Raw genomic sequence first — 21907 nt, forward strand, 5'->3', positions numbered from 1 at the left:
CAGAAAGAGTTTTGATTCTAAGCAGATAAATAGGCAGGTTGTAGGTTAGGACCCTCCCCATATCTTAGGCTGATGTCCCACAGAGCAATTTAGTCCTCCCTGATCTCTGCTACCACAGGCGCCTAATTACTCTGAAATTACTTTCCACCAGTAACAAAGGGAATTGCTGGTGGAAAGGGTTATGCCTTGCTTCGTTTTTTTTAAGTCGCCTGCTCGAGGAGGAAACTTTACGCGACTTCGGAAAACATAAGCGACGTGTAGGCCTTTTCATCAGCGATTACCTTTGTTCCGGGTGGAAAGGCATTTCGGAGCGATTAGATGCCCACTGTAGCAGAGATCAATCACAGGTGACTAAATTGCTCTATGGGACATTAGAATTCATGCAGCTTTTATTAGTAGGGGAGAGCAGTAAACAGTTTATTGTCCTAATAATGCTTTTGCCCCAGGTAATTTCCATAAAAATTGCTTTTAAAAGCAAATAGTGACTAAAGTAACTAAGGGTCCCTGAATTGCCACAATCGGTCCCAATAACTAAAGGGGCCAACTACCTGATTCAAATTTATTATACATTAATTAAAAAAAAGCATTCCTGCTGCTAAAAATGTCTGAAATGTATAAATTATCTTCACACTTGTGGTATATGCAGCCACTTCATTTTTATCCAAGACAGTTGTGCCAGTTGGCAAATATCACTGAGAAAGCAAGCATTACTTTTATAATTACTTTTTACTAAATTTATAAGTAGTGAAAACTTAGAACTTGTACCTGATCCTTAATTGGTCACAGTTTCCTCTGCACTTCCCATCAGTGTGCATCTAATCCAAATCAAGAAAGATGAAAACTTGCAGTTCTTTAACCTGCAGACTCCTTTATTGTTTAGATAAAAAAATCATGATTTGATCATCAAATAGTATGGTGAATAATCTTAAACGGGCCCTTGGGTATTTAAGATTATTCACCATACTGTTTGATGTTCACATGAGCAAGGGAGGTAATCCTGAAACATGTTGTTATCTACACAATTAAAAAGTGTCTACAGGTTAAAGAACTGCATGGTGTCAGCAGTTTTCATCTTTCTTGATTTGGATTACTTAATGTATATACAGTGATACTGACATCATTCCTTAATGGGGCAGTAGGGTATACAATATTTCCTCTTTCCAGAGGATCAGCTAAATTAAAATGCTTTTACTATTACTCTTTTATGCATATTCCCTCTCCTTATAGTGCCAATGTCATGCTTAATACCACTGTCCAAACATTTTTTAGTATAAAATATATTTATACAAAAAATATTTTTGGGGAAAAAAATGCAGAGCTATCAATATAGCAAAATTTGAGAAAATGGCAAATACTCACACTAAGTTCAGCTCTTAAGGTTTCATTTTCATGTTTACTGTCTGAGATCTCCTGTTTTAGCTGGTCGGTTTCAAATTTCATAACTTCCTCCAGATTATCAAAGGCATCCTGAAGCGAACGCTTCGCTTCTAGTAGGGTTTCATGCTCTAATCTTTATGCAGGAGTGAAGATATTAAGTAAGGTTTAGGTTTAATAATTTGGGAATATATAAACTAAGATTACTTATTATAAGATATTAACATATAACTATCAAAACATAACATTTACAAACACAGATCTTTAGCAGAACTAAAAGAACAATGAAAGAAATAAACTAGAAAATTAAATTTTGCCTACAAAATGAATGTTTTTGGGGAAAAAGAAAAAAAATCAGTTTACTAAATGTAAATAGCCTGGACACAGCAAATCAATGAACAAAGATATATTATACATGTGTACTTCAGCAGGGTAGGTTGATTCTATACCTGACATTATCCAACTGCAGTTGGACATCCATGTGTCTGGCAGACAACCGGCTAAGTTCCTTCTCTTGTTTTTCTCTGAATAAGCGGTACTCTCCCTTGACAGCTACCAGCTCCCTGTCTGCAGACTGAAGCACCACTCGCAAGTCATGTACCTCACTTTTCAAAACTTTAGAAAAAATAAAGCATTCTTTAGGATTGATTTAAAAAATAAACATTTAAAAAAAAAAAAAAAAAAAAAAAAAAGGAACATTTACTTAAAGTAGCACAGTGTGCAAATTATCTTAATTATGTGATTAAAATAGAATCTATGGGAGATGGCCTTCCCATAATTTTGAGCTTTCTGGATAACGGGTTTTTGCATATTGGATCCCATACCCGTATGATTTTCTCCATTGTGGAATATATCATGGACCAAGCTTTTAGGTTAACTTCATGGTAACAATTTTCACCCGAAGGGATATAAATAACATTATGTGATTGGGTATAAACAGCAAAAACTGTAGGGGCAGATTTATCAACATTTGGATTTGTGGTTTTGAAACCACGACTAAACTAATTTTCACTAAAACCATGAATGTATAGTCATTTATTTATTTAAAGATCCAAATTAAAAAAGGGCAAAAAAAAAAGGCAGGGCAAAAAAACACAAAACATTAGAACCACTACTTTTTTCTTCTTGTTGCATAAATAAAAGCATAAAAAAAACCCTGAAAATGTCTAAAACCACGAAGCTTCTACATGGTCTCGAAAGCTGTTAGATGGCGTACTTTTTCTTTCGGATTTGTTGCAGTTTTGTCACATAATAAAATGGCAAAAAATTGTGTTGGAGTATTGGCACTCATCTTTCTGATAAAACAATTTTTGACTTAAGACTATTCCTTACAACAGTCAGTGCAGAATTACCAGAAAAAAATAGCTACATGATTTTGCAAATTTAGCAAAGCAATAATATGTCTCTGTACAGTTTATTTTTATCTTTACCATCTTCCTGGTTTTTGTTGTCCTGCTGTTGCTTTTCAAGTGATTTAATCTGTGCAGTAAGTGTTTGTTGCTCTTTATTCCAGTTGGATCGTTCAGAGTTAAACAGCTGCCAAGAAAGCATAGGTCAGTCAAAATAAAAACAATTTCAGTTTAGATAAAAGAAAAATTGAAAAAAATAAAGCAATCAGTATGTCCATAACATAACTAATTATTGCAGATAGATCTTAGAACAGGCCAAGTGAAAGAGCAGTTTCAAATTTGTCCATTAAATGCATGTTAAACAACTTGTAATGCATATAGTAAAAGAAAAAGAAAAAAATCAGGAGTAAAAGAAAAAAAAAAAAAAGAAAAAAATCAGGAGCTCCGATTTTACCTCTTGAAATTGTGAAGAGCAGAGTTCCAGCTTATTAACCTGCTGTTGAAGCTTTATATTTTTGCTTTCCTCCTCATCAAGTTTAGCTTGGAGATCGGTTACTTGGTCCTAAACAAACAAAACAAATAAAAAGTGTATTCTTTCCAGAAAAAGGCATTTTCACTTACCATTAAGTCCTTTTCTCTGTAGTCCTATGGGGGACACCGGAACCATGGGGTTAAATCCCCTCCCATCAGAAGGCAGGACACTTGTAAAAAGATCCTTCCCTGTTTTCTGGGGGGGAAGGTCCTGTCCCCCCCACAGGACTAGAGAGAAAAGGATTTAAAGGAAAAGTAACACTAAAAATTTTTAAGTAAAAAATGTATTCTACCTTGCTCCAATAATTGCCCTATCCTTCCCAGCATTTATTATTCTGAATGCTTTATTCGAAAATACCTTGTAAAACATTGCATCCGGTCATTTCAAATACGCCAATATGGCAATCCAGAAGATGCAGAATCCACTATGCGATGATCGACATCTCCTCCTAGCCCGACTCCAAAACCGGAAGTCAAATTGTTTGCCTGTAAAGAAGGAAGGCTAGGAGGAGATGTTGATCGTTACGTAGTGGATTCTGTATAGCCATATTGCTGTATTTGAAATGACCAGATGCAAATGTATTTTCTAATAAAGCAGTCAGAATAATAAACGCTGGGAAGGATAGGGCAATTATTGGAGCAGGGTAGAATAGATTTTTTACTTAAAAAATTTTAGTGTTACTTTTCCTTTAACGGTAAGTGAACAGGCCATGTTCCTGCAGGGAAATGTATGACATACGGACTGCCTCCTTAATCCAGCAGGCAATCGTGGCCTTGGAAGCTAGGAGTCCTTTCCGGTTGCTAGATGGAGCCGCAAATAGTGAATCAAACTTATGAAATGAAGCTGTACAATCCATGTACATTTGCAAAGCGCACCACATCCAGATTGTAGAGCTTTTCCTCCTTGACATTCTTTGGAGAAAGAAGGAATTGTAGAACTAAAAGAATGTCTGCCTGTCGAGCAGAACACCAAGTAATGAAAAGTTTCCAAATTCCGTGGTAGACCTTGGAAGATATTCTTTCCAGCCTGAATCATGGTTTGAGCCATCTCAAGTGAAAAACCCTTCCAGATCAAAATTGACTTCTCAATAGCCATGCCGTCAAAAGGAACATCCCGGGACTGTGATGAAGTATCGGCTTTTGATGAAGAAGGTTCTCCCAAAGTGGTGAAGTGATGGGTTGTTTGACTGAAAGATCCTTCAGATACGTGATCCATAACCGCCTCAGCCAGTGGGGCGCAATCACAATGAAAGTGCCTCTTTCTTGCTTTATTCTCTTGGGCAGCACTGCTGTTGGAGCGGATGCTAGTGGATCTCTTGCCCTTGCAATGAATGTTTGTCTTCTAATTGTGACCCCATGCCATGAGATCCAGGTCCAGCTCGCCCCACCTGGCAAGACCACGAAGACCTCCGAGTTTAGTTCCCACTCTGTCGGATCCAACTGGTGGCGGATTACCCAATTCGTGAGCCCCAGTATGTGAGCCACCTTTTGGCTTTTTAAATGTAGAAGTCGATTTATCCATCTTAAGCACTTCTAACACTGCTGCAATTAATTCATCCACCTTTTTGGAATGGTGCAGGGGGCCCGGAAGATTCCTTCTGGGAATCTAGAGGCCGCATTTCTGTCCACCTCCTGAATTTGCGAGGACACAATTAAAACCGGAGTGCCTGGTGGTGGAATTGGTTATATAGGGGAAAAGATCTTAGGTTTTTTTTTAACAAGTGTCATGCCTCTTGATGGGAAGGGATTTAACCCCGTGGTTCCTGTATCCTCCAGGACATATGAGAAAGATACATTAGACAATTGGATGATTTTTTAGTCACAAATATTACATATTTTTCTCATAATTGGTTAAGTAAGTAAACTTTATGGACCAATGTGAGGTCCCACTCAGCTTTGGTCTAGTGAAAGAATAAGTAATAAAAAGTAAATAAATAAGTGTTCCTTATATCAATGTGCTTTGCTTTTATCTGTTCTGTTACTACTATTACTATTTGTTAAGTTCTTGTTTATTGAGAATGTAGGGGTAGACAGTCAAATATGACTGCAATATATAAAATCCTGGTTACTGCACTTCACATAAGTCACAATAGTACTATTGTAAATTAAAGTTATTGTGCACAAATACCTGATTACACAGTGCTAAAGAAATAGCTGGCAAGTCTATGCAGCTGCCCTATTAACTGCACAAATACATATCACATTTTATGAATGGCAGAAGATAAAGCAAAACACAGCAATATTTTTTGCTGATCATTAATACTGTTTTTTTTTTTTTTTTGCTTTAATTAAACTCACCTGCACCATTCTAAGCTCTTCAGCAATAGCTTCATAAGCTTGTTCACTCATCTCTGGAGGTATGGGTTCATTGATGATGTCATGCAGAGAATCTCCAGATTTGGGTGTATCTGTCAGGCCATTTGGCATGGCATCTGGACTCATACGGGGCACTAGTCTCGATCTCAAATTGTATGCTTTTGTTGGAGTAGTCATATTCTGGTTGGGCAGAAATTAGATATTGTTAATTCTTAAAGCGCCAAAATTGTAACACGTCTACTCTAAGGGGCAGCTTTAATAAAGTTTCTTAATAATGGACGCAATTAGCCAATTGAATGAAAAACTCTTCCCTGTTTGGCACTTGATGAGCCTTTAGGATTTATAATGGGAAATAACCAAAACAATAGGTTGTCTGGGATGCAGAATGTTATACATGGCACTGGCTTTTCCTCCCTTGAATTCAGGAAACATTAATTGATATAGTAATTATTTTACAATGAAAGTAACAAAAAAATTAATTCAGAACAAACTGTCAAATTGAAAGTTATTTGGGATGATGAACCTTAAAAATGTTATCAATTAGTGTTAATAATAAATTAGCAAATAAGATTGGATACCCTCATTTTATTTAAAATTAAAACTAATAGTAGTTAAGTTACCTAAAGGTTTATTCAGCCTTGTTAGACATTTAAACTATTAAAACAATATTTTGGCCATACAATGATGTTTCTCAACACTCAGAGCTGTACAGTCCTTGGCCCCCATTATCCAATAACTGTATTCCTACTGGAATGCCCTTGATGATTGGCCACATGGTTTTACAACCACGCAATAAGTAATGCAACCCAACATCAAAAGTAATCCTTACTGTTTAAATTAATATCGCCTACACTGTTACATAGTGCTGTTAAATACAATTTTAAAATATAAAAGTTTTTGTCATTCTGCTTTTATATTATTTTGTCTATTATCATTCACTATACATTACCTTTTTCAGACACATTTTATATTGAGGATAGTGTCATTAATTCTGCATGTATCTTTTATTTGTTTTTATGTTAGGCTTTGTTTATAATCAAGTGAGTTAAAAACTAAACAATTTCTAGAATAATACACAAAATAAAAAATATGTACAAGATGCAGTGATGCCACTTCCTAACCTTGTATAACATGAAAGATATTCTTTAGCTAACTTAATTTTAAATGTTCCATTTACCACCACTCTTTGTAATCTATCCTTCAGCCAGTTCTCTATCCAATTACAAATATTATGTTCTAGCCCAATATTCCTTAATTTGATCATTAACCTTCTGTGAGGTACTGTATCAAACGCTTTAGCAAAATCTAAGTAGATGACATCAACTGCCATTCCAGCATCAAGGTTCCTGCTCACCTCCTCATAAAAGGCAACTAAATTAGTCTGGCAAGATCTGTTACGCATAAAACCATGCTGGCACAAACTAATAGTATTGTGAACTGCAATGTATTCAACTATCCTATCCCTTATTACCCCTTCCAGAAGCTTTCCTACTACTGATGTCAGACTAACAGGCCTATAGTTTTCAGGCTGAGAACGAGATCCCTTTTTAAATAACGGCACCACATTAGCAATTCGCCAGTCTCTCGGCTCTCGGCAATCACAGCGCTCAGCTCATTTAATACCCTGGGATGAATCCCATCCGGTCCTGGACCTTTGTTTACCTTTACATGTTCAAGTCTCTTTTGAATTTCCTCCTGAGTGACCCATGCATCAGTAGCTAAATTACTAGAACTGGGTATATTAAAAGGGAAGCCTTCATTAGGTGGCTCCTCAGATGTATAGACAGATGAAAAATAAGAGTTCAAAATTTCTGCTTTTTCCCCGTTCTCATCAACCAACGTACCCCCCCGTGATAATAAAGTTCCCACCCCTTCTTGCTTCATTTTTTTACTATTCACATAATTAAAAAATAATTTTGGATTCTTTTTACTCATAGCTGCAATATCCCTTTCCATCTCTATTTTAGCTTGCTTGATAGCTTTTTTGCATGCTTTATTTGCTTCCTTGTACCTGATGAAAGTTTCCGCTGTCCCAGGTTATTGAATGGATGAGCCTTAACTGCTTTACAGACCTCACTATCTTGAATTAAACTTTCAGTTAGGTTAAACAGTTCTATTTTCTTTCTTCTTTTCAAAGGTGAGGGCAAACATTTTTGCATTCTTAATAAACTAGACTTACCTTTATTGTTTCAGCATGCATTCGATTAAGCTGTGAGACCTCATGCCTCTTGTTAGCTTTGATAGCCTCTAGAATATTTTCAACATGCTGATTGGACTTCATGAGGGACTGAAGCTCTGACTCTTGTTCAACCTGCTTCTTTCTAATGAAATTCATATATAAAGAATACTATTTTACACATGCAAAGGTTGGCTTGCAAAACTACATAATCAAAGAAGGTTATTTTACTTAATTTGAATAGAACTTTATCCTTAAACGGTCAGATGATTAATTTAAAGAATCTCTTTATTTCCATTGGTACCTAGCTATTGCTTAGCTATTAACTTCAGATGTTTGCCAGAGTATAATTACACAGTACAGTGGTTAATAAGCTTTTTTATGGTCATTGTAAGCTCATATTAATGAGCTGCCTTTAACACATCTGCCAAGCAAAATGTGTAGTAGAACCCCCATTTTAAGTGTTTCATGGGACAAGGAAAAAAATGGTGCAAAATCTGGGAAAATGTAAAATGAGGGAAATTTATTGTGTGTTAAATATTAGTGGGACCGCAAAACAATGGTGTAAAATGCAGGAAAACTTAAAATCAGGGAATGTAAAATTGTTTCACTGTATATGTATCTTGCTATGTTTAAATGATGATTATGTACTCATGTATAGTTACTTAGATGTGTTATACATAATAGGCAGATACTATTCTCATTCCCTGATACAGGTAAAGAATCTGTTATCTGGAAACCCCTTATCCATAAAGCTCTGAATTAATGTCATCTTTGAATCCATTTGAATCAAATAATTCAGTTTTTAAAATGATTTCCTTTTTCTTTGTAATAATAAAACAGTACCTTGTACTTGAGCCCAACGAAGATATAATTTTGGAGGAAAACAATCCTGTTGGCTTTAATTAATGTTTAAATGATTTTTTAGTAGTATTAAATCATGTTGGTCCAAATTAAAGGTATAGACAGACCCTTTATCTGGAATTCCCTAGGTTCCAAGTATTCTGCATAACACATCCCATACCTGTATTAGAGCTTCAAACTTCATAACATAACAGAAGCTCATGAGGTTTACCAACATAAATATAAAGATTATTTAAATGAATGAGATGAGCAGTTTGGAAATATCCACATTTCTACTAACTTGGTCAGTTCTTTGAACTCTTCATATTCTTGCTTTGATGTTGCCAGCTCACTCTCAAGTTGCAGCATTCGTTCTCTCATTCTTGCTGCTGACATCAAGGAGTTGTTGTCCATCTGTATAGGAGTGGAGTGCAATGGTGCAACTGAAGAAAGAAAACATTCAGGTTTGCCTAGTTGAAAGCAAAACTACCGAAATTATCTTTAAAATAAAAAAAAAAAAAAAAAAAAGTCTTATAATGCCTGAAACCTAAATCATATAATTTAAACAGAGTTTAAATAATGTTAATTTAATCATATATTAATATGCAGTTTATAAAAATAATTAGTCATAGGAATGTAATTGCAAGTACACACATTTTATATATAATCTGCATAGTGTCACGAAAACTGGAATATTACAGTTTCAACAGGTTATGTACCATTTGGCTATGTACAATCAAAACAGCAAGAATTAGTGACAGGCTTAATTAACTACAGAGTAAGCAGACCCTGCAACAGATGGCGAGCCTATTAGATATGACTGATGAGCAGTGTCAGTATATGTCATATATGTCAAACACAAGGCCCGGGGGCCAAATCCGGCCCACCTGGCTGTTTTATGTGGCCCTTGGTGAGTGTGTCTGACGATCCAGCCTGATCAATTTCCATTTTCCTCACATAGTAACTAAGACTAAGGGGTACATTTATTATGCTGTGTAAAAAGTAGAGTGAAGCATTACCAGTAATGTTGCCCAAGGCACCCAATCAGTAATCAGATTTCAACAGTAGCAAAGCATCTATTGGCTGCTATGAGCAACATCACCGGTAATGTCTTACTCCACTTTTTACACATTGTGATAAATATACTCCTTAGTATCTTACTAAGTATATTAATAAAAAAAATTGGCTCACGACTTAGCTTGTGTTTTAGATTTCGGCCCCCTTATATGATTGAGTTTGACACCCCTGGTATATGTTTATGGAAAATGCCTTATTTTCATAGTTTGAGGATTTGCTGGTAAGAAATCAGCTTCCCACAACTTTTACACAAATAATATCCATCTTGCACCCAAGCAAAATGAACCATGGGTCCATTTTTAAGGGAAAACTACAGGTAACCTCTCACAGAAGTAAAATTTGCTTACTTTAAGTAAATAGTGTTACATTTAAGTGAATGATTACCATGTCTATCTTTTTCAGATGCAGATGCCTCCAAGAAAGCTTTTTCAAGTTCTGCAACCATTTGCGCATTGACTTCTTGTGCACGTTTGACAGACTGAAGGGAGCGAAGGCGCTTATTCTCTTCTCTTAAACTATGATTCTCCTGTGCATACTTAGCCACTCGTGGATGGTGTTCAACCTATCAAAAGAAGCATACATTGAGAAATGAGAAACATTGCCAAAACAATTACACCTATGCTTTAGCATGCACTACTTTTCTGTAATTTTCTGTAAAAATAACAAAAGGGCAATGGCACACGAGGCAACAAAAATGACAATACGCCTCTATAAAAAAAGCATTGTTGTCGCTGTATGCATGTCATTGAAAGCGTGTAATCATGAAAACTGCTGACCACTGTGTTTTTGTGTGGTTCATGCTTTTACAGACATACATGAGATAATTACAGTGGTTTCCTACAGAAGGGTATTTTCGGACATTTCAGACAACAAAAAGCCCCGTGTGCCATTTCCCTAATGTTTAACTTTTGTATGGTGTAGAGAGTAATCTTCTTGCTATTGTTTAAAATTTTTGTTCAGCAGCTCTCCTGTCTAGAATTTCAATAGTTATCTGGTTGCTAGGGTCTAAATTACCTCAGAATAATTTGAAAGAGATTGGTACATGAACAGGAAAGGACTTTAATTAAAAAAAAACAAGAATAAAAAGTAACAATAACAATAAAACTGTAGCCTGTGAAAGTTGCAAAGAGTTAGAAAGCAGCAAAAACAAAACAAAAAAACTATAAAAAATAAAGACCAATTGAAAGGTTGTTTAAAATTGGCCATTCTATAACACACTATAAATGAAATTTAAGTATAAACTACCCCTGGTACTGGTACCTGTTCCTTTAAAGTACGTATTTCCTCCTTAAGCTCTGCTATAAAGTCATCTTGTTCATTATTGGATAATGAAATCCGTCCTTCCCTGTGAGCCTTCTCAAGACGAGAAATGTGGTCCTCCCTGAATTTAACAATCATCTTATTGGACTGGATGAACTTTTCTTTCTTATTGCAGAGATCTTCCAACTGGACTACTTTCTGTAGCAAAGCCTGCGTTTTTATATAAAAAAAAATTACAACTTTGCATAAACTATGTGCTTCAAATGGTACATATTGTCATTTTCTTTATTGCTGGCCTTAGCAAGATTGTGCATGAACTGCTAAACAGAATAATACCTAGCTTATGCAGCCCTGTACAGTTTTACAGCATAGCAAATACACACAAGGAGGACATTGTTATAAATATAAAGCGATTAAAGGCTAAGTCACTTGGGGGTGCCAAAATGTTAGGCACTCCCCAGTGACTTAAATCGCTTACCTTTTACCCCAGGCTGGTGCCCCTGTTAGGAGAGAACAGCACCAGCCCGGGGGAACCTGCAGCAAGCGTCTCCTCTTCCTTTGCGCACATGCGCAGGAGAGTGAAAGGCCAAACTTTAACAAAAAAGTCGGCTTGTTCACTGGGCCAGGGATTCAGTAGACAGAAGACATACGGAATAGGAAATACTCGCTGCAGCTACCCCGGGTTGGTGCTGTTTTCTCCTAACAGGGGCACCAGCCCGGGGTAAAAGGTAAGCGGTTAAATCACTTGGGGGTGCCTAACATTTTGGCACCCCAAGTGACTTAAGCCTTTCCTTCTCCTTTAAGAGCCAGGTCCCCTTCCCCAGCTTACAAACAGGTACAGGGCAATGAGAAAATGTTTACAGGTGTAATTGAAAATATATTTTTCATTCTTTTCAGCCATTTAAAAATGTCTAGCTGTATGTATGGAGTAAATAGAGGCATGATCAGTGGTTTTATTTGCAATAAAAACCTGCAGTATAGGGAGTAGACGAGGACCTGCCTTTTGTCCCCATGTTACTTAAAGGGAGTATACACCTAAATACAAGGTTGCCAAAAGTTAATACGATAAATAGAACTTGTTTTGAAACTACATTCTGCCAATTTTTTTTATAGAAAAAATCCATATTTTTCACCATTATAAAGTATTCATGTGAGAGTTGTGCTATTCTTACTGACCTTCCATTATAAGCAGGGATTGCTTGAGAGTTCCCTATCTAACTTTAAACAAACAAACAAACCCCTGCCTTCTCTAAGTGACAGGGATTACTAAAGTGAAACTGGCTTCTAATTCTGGTTTAGTGCAGAAATAACAGAAACCATAGATTTTAATTAAATCAAAAGACAAAAAGTATTTTTTTTATCTAAAATATGCAAATGAAAATGTGGCTTTTATGTTGAGACTAGCATCCCTTTCCTATCTAAGGAAGAACGTGTGGAAATGTCTTTTCCCCTACCTTGACATTTATCTTTTAAGCCACCAAATAAAGGCTCAGAACTGATCGCACACTTCTTTGGGACTCCACGTACAACCAGAAAGCCTAAATATATGTCATAAATCAGTGCTGTCCAACTGGCAGCCCGCGACCCCTCTGTGTGGCCCCCCACCTGTCTGGCTGCTTTGATGCTTACTCTTGTGTAAGCTTTAAATGGTATCAGTACTGTGATTAACTTCCCCCCCTGCATGGTTCACACCTCAGATTCAGGCTGTAAACCCTCTGTATTGTTTAAAAATGTAATCCCCTGTGTTGTTCATACCTTTTAATCCCTGCATTGTTCACCCCCTGCAGTGTTCACACCTCAGGCTCAGACTGTAATCACCCACATTGTTCCCCTGTTCACACCTCAGACAAGACTGTAGGAGCAGTAGAAACCCACAAATAAACCCTGCACACTACAAAAAGAACATATACTGAGGTGGTACTGCAATTAAAAAGTTTTTTTAATATATAGTTATTGTGCAGACTGTAGGAGCAGTGCCAGCATTGTGTCACTGTATGCTGCCTGTGTGTGCCATACAGCATAGGGCAAGCAGAGTATGGCACATACAGGCAGGGTAGGGCAAGCAGAGTATGGCACACACAGTCAGGGTAGAGCAGGCAGAGTATGGCACAAACCAGCCAAGAATGGCACACGCAGTCAAAGTAGCACACACAGTCAAAGTATGGCACACGCAGTCAAAGTATGGCACACGCAGTCAAAGTATGGCACACGCAGGCAGGGTAAGGAAGGCAGAGTATGGCACACACAGGCAGGGTAGGGAAGGCAGAGTATGGCAGGTTTTTGCTGTACTACAACCATTAATATGGGTATGGTCATGTGATAACATGGGTGTGGTTTCAAGTGGGTGCAGTTTCAAAAAGGGGAGTGGTCAAAACTTGCTTCCATTATCGGCCCTCCACCACGTAGGTGGGAAAAATTCCGGCCCTCGGTACAACAGAAGTTGGACAGCACTGTCATAAATGATGGGGCACAGGACGCAGTGCACCATAAGCATAAAAAATATTAACCTTTAATTAACTAATACTGCAGTGTGCTCTCTTCAATGTATTTTGATGCAGAGTTCTTTGTATTAATTGAAACGAAAATTAAGAAAATGAAAATCATTGTCAAATCATTAATCTTACCTTTTTTTCACTATCCGATCTTTCGAGAAGCATCATGGCTTCAATAAAGTTATTCATATAGTCCATATTGTTATCACCAACAGAGGGTGCTAGATATTTTAAAAGACAGAAAAATTTAAAAATAAATAAATAAATAAATAAATAAACTGAATAAACCGTGCGTGGCTTTAAAATTATGTACCTGGGGCATAACTTTTTTCATTCCTTCAAGATGAACATTCTAATAATTATTATTCAAATATTCCAGATAATGGATCCCAGACCCAATAATAAAAATGTCAAGATTAGTCATGTGGTTGCTGGGATAAGATTAAAAAGATGCCAAATTAAAGCTATCATATTTGGTTTTCCCATGTTTCTTGCAAAAACTAAGACTAATGCCAAGGACATCCAGTTAAGGTAGATCCATGACTCAAATATTTACTGGGTATGGTCATTCTTGGGTCTCTGAAAAGCAGTATTCAGTACAGCAGGCCCTAAATTCCCTGTTTGTACAGATCCCCAGAGAGTTCATGGAGTTTCTGATGCTGGCCCAGCCCATGTGTTTACATTAGTAGCAAACCCCTACATAAAGATATTCCCTGGCAATAACATTTTCTGCACATATGGCACAATCAAACAATTTATTATACCATCATGTATCTATAGTTAAGTATCTTTTTAACAGTAACAAAGTTGTAGCACTGGGGAAAAAAAAAAAAAAAAGTATTTGCGCAGTTTTTATAATTAAATTTAGAAGTGTCATTTCAGTCTATTGATAGAAATGACATTTAGAGCTATGACAAATTATTTATGTAGTGACAGCTGGAAGCCATCATTATCATGCCACACACAACACTGCAGGTGAAGGAGTTCCACAGGCAATGAGCTCTTTTTGAATTTTACTCTCACCTCTGGCAACAGAAATATCCCCTGGCATCTGTCCGGAAAGGAGCTGAGAAAGCTGTTCCTTCAGCTTCTTCACCTCTGCTTGCAGCTGACTCACATTCCCTTGAGTGTCTTCATTAACAACAGCCTAAGGGTGTGGAAAGCAGCAAAAACGGAATTAATTCTAAAACCTATATTGACACTGCAATGGTTAAAGTCTGTTTGGCACTACAAACAATACAGTTCTTTATTTTGAATAAGAAACCCCCAAATGGTGACCTTAATTTTCAATTATAAAATATTAGAAATGATTCTTAAGCATAGCTTTAATTATACAGCATTAAATTACCTTGTTTTTAATTAACTTCGCCCGTTGTGCAAACTGCAAAGTAGATAAAGTTTCCCCAAAGCACTTCGATCCAGGATGAACATTTGCAATGATAAAGGTTTTTGCATTGCCGCCAAGAGAATCCTGATAATAAGAATCACTCATGTAAATACAGAGTATAGCCTTCAGATCCAATTCCCTTGATAACTTCCAAACTCTAGACATTATGTTGAATGTTGCTTGTAAAATCAAAATGCATGTTATCCATTGCAGGGCTATGGTTGGGTAAAACCGAATATCACTATACAAACACTGTTTTTTCTGTTTTTTGTGTAAATGGAACCATAACTGCGAGATCCACTGGCACTTTCTAAAGCTCTTTTTTCTTGCTGCTGTGCTCAGCAATGTAAAGCTACAACATTAAACATTGACAAATTGTGAGTAAATACCTTGTAAACGTTTTTCCTTTTGGCAATTGACACCAGTGAAAAGGTATTCTACCACTTATCACCTATGGATGGCGCGATTTCCCACAGACAACAAAAAGCCCATGTGCCATCACTGTGGCTATTATATTTATTGTTTATGTTAAACATTGTGTTAAATGTTACGTTTTCTAGTTATGCATATATGAGATATATATAGATATATATATAGATATATCTATATATATATATATATATATATATATATATATATATCTATATATATCTATATATATATCTATATATATATATATATATATATATATATATATATATATATATATATATATATATATATACACACACACACACACACACATACTGTGTATATAATGTGTGTATATAATATATATACTCATTTTTTTTTTTTCTAACATACAAATGTAGATATATAGATGAATGTGCATATACATACTGTACATAAAAGAAAAAAGTAATTTTACCCGCAAGAGAAATGTAAGTTTAGAGTCTCTGTAGCAAATGTGCCTCTGTCTGCCATTTGCCACATCCACCAAGGCTGTTATTACCTGACCCAGGCAGCTCAGTGAACGATTTATACTTCCAGCCTCCTATAGGAGAAAAGATTATGTTACGATTATTTTAAATTTAAAGATGTCAGCTCTAGTAGAAAGTAATTCCCCATGTTTTTGGTACAATATTTAGCTTTTACTCACTAGATTTATCACATAATTAATTTAAACTTGAAGTCCTGTTATATTACAGGTATGGGAAAACAGATACCAAAGAAGCTCTGAATTAGAGGCAGGCCATCTCTCTTAACACCATTTTGAGCTATTTTTTACCACCGTTTTCTCTGTAATAATAAAACAGTAGCTTGTACTTGATCCTAATTAGACTGCATAAATCCACATTGGTGACAAAACAATCCAATTGTGTTAAAGTATTGTTAAATGTTATTTAGTAGATTTAAAGGTTTCCTTATCCAAATTACAGAATAAACCCTTATCCAGCAAACCAGTCATAATCCCAAGAATTCCTGATAACAAATCCCATACCTCTACAAGAAAAAAAAAAAATTAAAGTGGATAAAGAATAAGTCAAATAAATATATATATATATATATATTGCAGGTGCAGGTGGCCTAATTTGCACACAAAGGAGAGAGGGTGGTAGTCTAGAGGGACCCATCGCACCCGACTCAAGTATAAGCCGAGGGTGACTTTTTCAGCACATTTTGGGTGCTGAAAAACTAGGCTTATACTCGAGTATATACAGTATATATATATATATATATATATATATATATATATATATATATATATATATATATATTTTTTAGAAAAAATAGTTAACCTGTTTACCCAGATACAAGCAACACAGTAGAGAAAGCTGTAAGGGCCGTGGCAGACTGGGAGATTAGTCGCCCGCGACAAATCTCCCCTATATGCCATCCCACCAGCTTGAATGTAAATCAGCGGTGGGATGGCATATGCGGCGCCATTCTCCTTCTCAAGGCAACTTCCGCGATTTCTGTAAATCGCGGCGCCACATATGCTATCCCACCGGCGATTTATATTCAAGCCGGTGGGATGGCATATCGGGGAGATTAGTCGCCCGCGACAAGGGAGATTTTTCGAGGGCGACTAATCTCCCCGTCTGCCACGGCCCTAAAAGTGAATGCACTGTTAATCAGAACTGCCCAAACAATCTTAGCTGTTCACTGACCTTTAGTCTGACTCCTTCAGTCTGAGTGTCCTTTTGTCTTTCTGACCCTGCTAAATCTACCAGGTTGAGCTGTGAGGATCTGATGTTAACTATATCATTGGTTTTTTCCATGGATTCAATGGTGACAGTAAAAACGGCATGCGATCTGGATGATTCTCTGTTCATTGAGGTAGAAGCCACACGCCTGTTTCGCCAACCCATGGACAGAACCTAGTATAGAAAAATGTAGGTATATAAGTCACATGAATGTAGCAGAGCATGCAAGAGATTACTAAATATGGGGAAGCCCGATAACTCATTTTCTTATATTCGTATACATGTTATGAGTGGGGGTCTGTGCTGGACACAGAGGACATTAAAACAAAATAGAAACTATTGGAATAATCTCTGCGACAACTAGGATGAGTTTGGTTTGCAGTTGGTTCAACCTAGGAGGCAGTTAGAGATCTGTGTTTGAACATCAGTGGTCAGTGAAGGGGTGTCTAAATATATATGGATGACATCTGCAGATAAGTGACATTATCATTTTAAAAGCAAATGAAGAAATAGGGTCTCCTAAAAAATGAATGTACAGGGAGAGCAGCAGAGGGCCAAGTAAAGAAGCACTCCCACGTTAAGCTGAATTGGGGAAAGGCTTTGTTAGCAAAAGTCACAGAGAAGGAAAAGTTAGAAAGGTAGGAAGAGAACCAGGATGCAGCCCGATCACAGATATCCAGAGAATAGGACAGAAGTCCAGGAGAATGAGAATAGAGAAGTGTCCTTTGGACTTGTCAGTCTGGAGACTGTTAGCAACTAATGTTTTGGACTGTAGCTTTTTGGTCAGCATCTCTCCAGGCACTATCTGGCTGCTAGGATTCAAATAAAGGTTACATGCACCGTTGTTCAAGACTGAGTCAAACGATTTGAACCTACAATGGCTTGCAAAAGTATTCGGCCCCCTTGAACTTTTCTACATTTTGTCACATTACAGCCGCAAACATGAATAAATTTTATTGGAATTCCACGTGAAAGACCAATACAAAGTGGTGTACATGTGAGAAGTGGAATGAAAATCATACATGATTCCAAACATTTTTTTACAAATAAATAACTGCAAAGAGGGGTGTGCATAATTATTCAGCCCCCTTTGGTCTGAGTGCAGTCAGTTGCCCATAGACATTGCCTGATGAGTGCTAATGACTAAATAGAGTGCACCTGTGTGTAATCTAATGTCAGTACAAATACAGCTGCTCTGTGACGGCCTCAGAGGTTGTCTAAGAGAATATTGGGAGCAACAACACCATGAAGTCCAAAGAACACACCAGACAGGTCAGGGATAAAGTTATTGAGAAATTTAAAGCAGGCTTAAGGTGGCCATACACGAGCAGATCTTCCCCCGATATCCCCACCTACGGGTGGGCGATATCGGGAAGCATTTAGGTAAAAAAAATAATAATCCGATCGTTTGGCCAACCATTAGTCGTGCACTGCACAAAGTTGGCTTTTATGGAAGAGTGGCAAGAAGAAAGCCATTGTTAACAGAAAACCATAAGAAGTCCCGTTTGCAGTTTGCCAAAAACCATGTGGGGGACACCGCAAACATGTGGAAGAAGGTGCTCTGATCAGATGAAACCAAAATGGAACTTTTTGGCCAAAATGCAAACCGCTATGTGTGGCGGAAAACTAACACTGCACATCACTCTGAACACACCACCCCCACTGTCAAATATGGTGGTGGCAGCATCATGCTCTGGGGGTGCTTCTCTTCAGCAGGGACAGGGAAGCTGCTCAGAGTTGAAGGGAAGATGGATGGAGCCAAATACAGGGCAATCTTGGAAGAAAACCTCTTGGAGTCTGCAAAAGACTTGAGACTGGGGCGGAGGTTCACCTTCCAGCAGGACAACGACCCTAAACATAAAGCCAGGGCAACAATGGAATGGTTTAAAACAAAACATATCCATGTGTTAGAATGGCCCAGTCAAAGTCCAGATCTAAATCCAATCGAGAATCTGTGGCAAGATCTGAAAACTGCTGTTCACAAACGCTGTCCATCTAATCTGACTGAGCTGGAGCTGTTTTGCAAAGAAGAATGGGCAAGGATTTCAGTCTCTAGATGTGCAAAGCTGGTAGAGACATACCCTAAAAGCCTGGCAGCTGTAATTGCAGCAAAAGGTGGTTCTACAAAGTATTGACTCAGGGGGCTGAATAATTACGCACACCCCACTTTGCAGTTATTTACTTGTAAAAAATGTTTGGAATCATGTATGATTTTCGTTCCACTTTGTATTGGTCTTTCACGTGGAATTCCAATAAAATGGATTCATGTTTGTGGCTGTAATGTGACAAAATGTGGAAAAGTTCAAGGGGGCCGAATACTTTTGCAAGCCACTGTATTTCTCAATTTTTTAAGAAAATTTTGGATTTGTCTCTGCATTTTTCCACGTGTTAATACACATGCAAAAGAACAAATGGAACACACTGCTTAGCAACTGTTTATAATCATGAGATGCTCATGAGAAATGCTGGTTGCATGGCTGGGTAGCTTACACAGCAGACAGCATTCTAACACATTATATATGTGCACATTACTGTATATAAAATAACATTGTTAATTCTGAATCAATTACCTGATATGCTTCAGCAGCAGAAGTTACCACCTGTTCAACAGCTCCTACAACAAACACTCCTTTCTTTATATGTTCTCTTAGGAACAGTCCTGCTGAAGCTGAATCCAATAGATCAAATATCTGTTCATTGTAGATCTCAATAAAAGAACACTTACACAAAAAGCTTTTGCCATCTCCAGCCTGGGGAAAAAAAAAAAACACCACCCAGTTTATTTTATGGAACAGTGCAATCAAAAAAAAAAAGTCAAGATATAATTATACTTATTGAGATGATCAAAATAATTATACTTGTTATACCTTTTTTTTTTATATCAAAGATTTTCTGCCTTTCTGAGCTCAACCCTAGTTTTGAGATCCACAAACGGGAATGAAAAATGCAGTTTACTTTCTAATTTTTTTAATTGGACCAGTGGCAAACAAGGTATTATAATACTTTTATGACTCTTGGAACAATAAGAGGACTGTTATGACAGCGGATTAATGAAAGACTAGTGCTTACACAAGAACTGTCATTTGTTGAAATGTAATAAGTATTTGCAATAAAACCTATTAGAAGGCCAGAAATCCAATATCCTGACAAGGACAGAATGATAAAATAAAATACTCCAAGAGCTTAAGTTTGCAACATACCTTTTCTTTTTCACGATTAATTAGGAAAAATAGATACTCAAAACTCCGAGGAATAACTCCCCTGAGGTTGTGTGTAAAATTATCAGACTCAGAAGGCCCTGTAGAAAAAAACATTGATGGCACCATTTAAGAGAATTATTAAGTATGCAGAAAAGGAAAATACAAAAATGAAAGATAAATAAGAGTAACCAACTGATAAAGAGTACAAAAGCAAGAAGCCATTGAAAAAAAAATCAGCTCAGCTATTTTCTGATGACAGCGTTTTCTATACTGAATCACTGAGACAATATTGGTGATATTCTATATCAGCAAAGACAACCAGGAATGGAGCTGGGCTGACTGTCCCAATACACAAACTTTTATCCAGGGCTGAAAAAGTAGAGCTGCTTTTTAAAGCTAAGGAATACTGAGTGGTTTCTGTTGAGTTGTTGGGGACAGGGGAATTCAGACTTTTTATACCTGTTTTGGACATGTAACATGTTCAATTGACCCAGGGATAATGGCACATGTAGTTTTTCCTTTACGTGGAGTCAATAACAGAACACATGATCTATTTCCTTTTGGCAGAAATACAGTAGCATAGACATGTGTCATGCACCAGTGTAAGATATAAAACACATCAAGTTGTTTGTACACCAAACCAAGGAGGCAAAATAAAAAAACATTTCAGACCAGCAAGGGACTGTTAGTAAGGTTAAAGGAAAAGGAAAGCCTAAGTCACTTGGGGGGGCCCAAAATGTTAGGCACCCCCAAGTGACTTTAATCGCTTACCTTGTACCCCGGGCTGGTGCCCCCGTTAAGAGAGAACCGCACCAGCCCGGGGTAGCAGCAAGCGATTCCTTCTTCTGCGATGGCGTGCTTGCGCATGTGCATTAGAGTGAAAAGCCAAACTTTAACAACAAAGTCGGCTTTTCACATGCGCCGGCCCAGGGATTTTGCCGGCAGAAGACATACGGAAGAAGGAAATGCTCTCTACAGGTGACTTAGCCTTTCCTTTTTAATGACAATTCTTTGAAAAGTACTAAAAATAATAAAAAAAGTGCAACAAAAATTCTTGCTTCACCCACTAATATTTAAGAACCATAGGGGGAAATTTTAACAGACAGGTTTGCTCTGTTTTACAAAGGTAAAAACAAAACAGCAAAAAAAGAATTTATTTGGCTGTTACAGAATTTGTGTTATGTTGCAAAAAGGATGCAATATATTAATATAACAAAAACTACCAGCTTACCCAGCATGGTGAATGTCTTCCCTGAGCCAGTTTGCCCACTATAACAAAAAATAAATACAATGTAAGCAGACTTTTGGCTAAAATCCAATTGTTTGATAATTGTTTTATAGTGCACAAGAGCCACGAATATCCTGTAAAATTATATCCTAATAAATGTGCTTAGTGATGTAATTTTAGTCACATGACTCACTGAAATATTATATAATATATATTTTTATATATAAATAATGTATACTCTTTTATAAAATATGAGGATATTAGAAGTCACTGAGGAGATCCATGATCATTTAAAAGCAAAATGGCAACATTTTACAATAGGGAGTACATTATTTGCTATATATTTAAACATTTTGTACAAAGCATTTTGATCTGACTTGCCAAACACTACTTTTACTATAAAACCCCACCACTGCCTCTTTACCTCTTAACATGTAGTAAAGGCATTTTTCTGGATACCAGGATTCAACATAACAAATCTCAAAATGTTAAGCAGCATCAATTACAACTCAACTCAATGGCAATAT

The 21907-nt window shown here is 36.9% G+C and overlaps 1 protein-coding gene across 1 annotated transcript in view; it reads right to left on the reverse strand.

Annotated features, from left to right (window-relative positions):
* Positions 1–21907, reverse strand: part of kif15 (kinesin family member 15) — a 44377-nt gene that overhangs the window by 12465 nt on the left and 10005 nt on the right. Inside the window, exons 5-21 of the mRNA XM_012965518.3 lie at positions 21384–21421; positions 20153–20250; positions 19523–19702; positions 16917–17126; positions 15674–15799; positions 14767–14889; positions 14442–14565; positions 13551–13639; positions 10927–11136; positions 10051–10228; positions 8891–9032; positions 7750–7891; positions 5553–5750; positions 3178–3285; positions 2805–2910; positions 1824–1989; positions 1360–1510 (exon numbers count right to left, since the gene is read on the reverse strand). Of these exons, the coding sequence (XP_012820972.2) occupies positions 1360–1510; positions 1824–1989; positions 2805–2910; positions 3178–3285; positions 5553–5750; positions 7750–7891; positions 8891–9032; positions 10051–10228; positions 10927–11136; positions 13551–13639; positions 14442–14565; positions 14767–14889; positions 15674–15799; positions 16917–17126; positions 19523–19702; positions 20153–20250; positions 21384–21421 (2389 nt within the window). The remainder of the gene's footprint in view (positions 1–1359; positions 1511–1823; positions 1990–2804; positions 2911–3177; positions 3286–5552; positions 5751–7749; positions 7892–8890; positions 9033–10050; positions 10229–10926; positions 11137–13550; positions 13640–14441; positions 14566–14766; positions 14890–15673; positions 15800–16916; positions 17127–19522; positions 19703–20152; positions 20251–21383; positions 21422–21907) is intronic.

Source organism: Xenopus tropicalis, chromosome 6 (assembly GCF_000004195.4).
Source record: "Xenopus tropicalis strain Nigerian chromosome 6, UCB_Xtro_10.0, whole genome shotgun sequence".
NCBI classification, from domain to species: domain Eukaryota; kingdom Metazoa; phylum Chordata; class Amphibia; order Anura; family Pipidae; genus Xenopus; species Xenopus tropicalis.